Below are 2,224 nucleotides of genomic sequence, written 5' to 3'. Positions count from 1 at the left end.
CAAAGTTTTCTATCTAAGGAAAACCAGCTGATTGCATCGACTCATTGACTCTTCAGCAATCCCTCCAATAAATACAATTATTCTGCCTTGTTTTATTCACCTACTGTAGAACTGTTAATAGAAGCTATGCTGTCGATAATCCTCCTTTTTCTATTTTATTTATCGGACAGGATCTAAGCCTTAGAAACTGTCTCTCTGTAATACCGGCGCGTCTATCTATGATCTACCTCTGTGAGATGTTACCAAGTATGTTTACATAAACATTTGAATTACAGAAAAAAAGAAGACAACCAGAACCAGGACGGGTCAGAACCAGGTTCTGGTGGGGTCTGGATGTACCTGGAGGGGGTCTTCTTGGAGGCGTGGGCGCCGTCGCTCTGAGCGCGCTCAGGAAACAGCTTGCTAGGCGGGTTTGGAGGAACCCTGGTCCTCAGGCAGAAGATGCACTTCCTCTTCTTGATCTCCTTCCCACACAGGAACCTGGAGACAAACGGGACAGAAGTCCTTCAGGGACACACCGTCCACTCCATGTCTCAGTGGACGGTCCAGCTGCTTTGCCAGAACCTTCCTGACCCTCTGAGGCCAGCATGTGAATGTAGATCTATGGTTCTAGACGGGCTGCTTACTTGCTCTTGTATTTGTTGAGGGCGTCCAGAAGGTGCTGCCCCCTTTCTGCTGGGGGTGTGTTGGACAGCTGAGGGGACACAAACAGAAGCGGTCAGCTGACTGCCGGCAGTGACTCCATCTGGACCAGGAGCTCCGCTACCTTCCCCAGCTGGAAGTGGTCCCAGTTAGCGGAGACGAAGGACAGAATCTCGTCCAGCTCAAAGTACTTCTTCTTACTGCTGAGGGACAAGTTATAAAGCGCCAGGTGGACGACGTCCACCCACCTAAGGGACAGACGGCGGACGTACTCCGAACCTTTGTTACACACAGCGCAGAGGAAGAGGTAGAACCTGAGGAGGACAAGGAGGACCATCAGAACAACACCTGAGGACAGTCTGTCCCCCCCTGAGACAGACCCACCTGTCCCCCAGCATCATGGCGTCCTGCAGACACTGGGTACAGGCCTCATGGAACCACTGCTGACACCTGAAGCACTGCAGCATCTTCAGGTACCACCTGGAACAAACCATCATCATCACCATCATCATCATCATCATCATGGTCGTCACCAGCCCAGCGAGCTCTCTGATTGGTCAGCTTACTCTCCAGGCCCGCCACAGTAGCAGTAGCATTGCTGCTGATTGGAGCGGTGCTGAGAGTCCCAGCTCAGGGTCTGCAGGTCGTACGGCAGAACCTGCTTCATGGCCCACAGCGCTTTGGCGATGGGACCTTTCCTCAGGGCGCCGCCCTTCTGGGGGGGGAGACAGACGGGTCAGACAGAGCCAGCGATGACAACAGAACAGGGTGGGACTGAGCAGAGGTGGTACCCGGACGGCGAGAGCGAAGACGCAGCGCCTGCAGAACCACGGGCTCAGCTCGCTGACGGAGCCCTCTACTGGAGGAACGTGGCACAGCTGGTGGAACCCTGGAACACAGACAGGTGAGAGGAGCTGCTGCCCCCTGCTGGCTGCCCGCCTCACCGTACCTCTTCTTCTGTGGTTCCTGCTCTCCAAACACCAGCAGGTCCGGCAGCAGCTGGTCACCATGACAACCACAGCACACTCACCAATGCCGCATTTCCCACAGATCAGGATGTCATTGGTCAGCTTCGATTGGTCCAGTTTAGGCTCCGCCCCCTGACACACCGAGCAGCAAAGCTCCTCCCCTGGGACGCCAGCTGCAACGTGATTGGACAGAATTAGGATCAATACCAGAAGCAAGTGTGGACGCTTCTGATGGACCAGTTGATGTTCTGTCTGGTTCTCCAGGACCAACATGGCCGCCTTCACACCAATCATCGAGAAAAAAACTATTTAGTCAGATGAACGGGTCGGAACCGGGTTCAGATGTCAGGCCGTGTTCGGGTCCAATTGGGCCATCATCAGATACCTTTTCATTCTTCATCATCTCTGCGGTGGAATTGGTCTGGTTCTGGACCCAACTAAAGTCCAGCTGGTTCTGGTAGCCCAGACCCACTCTGGCTGACCCATAAACACTCTGGTCTCCTGGTTCTGGTCCCCTGGTTCTCGTTCTGGTCCCCTGGTTCTCGTTCTGGTCCCCTGGTTCTGGTTCCAGTTCTGGTCCCCTGGTTCTAGTTTCCTGGTTCTAGTTCTGGTCC

The 2,224-nt window shown here is 54.2% G+C and overlaps 1 protein-coding gene across 2 annotated transcripts in view; it reads right to left on the bottom strand.

Moving 5' to 3' along the window:
- phf19 (PHD finger protein 19) overlaps positions 1–2,224 on the bottom strand; it is an 11,973-nt gene that overhangs the window by 7,338 nt on the left and 2,411 nt on the right. For both annotated transcript variants that reach the window (XM_015369015.1, XM_015369014.1), the window contains exons 4-10: positions 1,673–1,783; positions 1,434–1,531; positions 1,209–1,357; positions 1,027–1,122; positions 767–956; positions 627–694; positions 340–480 (exon numbers count right to left, since the gene is read on the bottom strand). In XM_015369015.1, coding sequence (XP_015224501.1) covers positions 340–480; positions 627–694; positions 767–956; positions 1,027–1,122; positions 1,209–1,357; positions 1,434–1,531; positions 1,673–1,783 — 853 coding nt within the window. The remainder of the gene's footprint in view (positions 1–339; positions 481–626; positions 695–766; positions 957–1,026; positions 1,123–1,208; positions 1,358–1,433; positions 1,532–1,672; positions 1,784–2,224) is intronic.

The sequence above is a fragment of the Cyprinodon variegatus genome, unplaced genomic scaffold (assembly GCF_000732505.1).
Source record: "Cyprinodon variegatus isolate N-32 unplaced genomic scaffold, C_variegatus-1.0 Scaffold2358, whole genome shotgun sequence".
In the NCBI taxonomy this organism is placed as follows: domain Eukaryota; kingdom Metazoa; phylum Chordata; class Actinopteri; order Cyprinodontiformes; family Cyprinodontidae; genus Cyprinodon; species Cyprinodon variegatus.
This window is presented reverse-complemented; position numbering and strand designations above follow the sequence as displayed.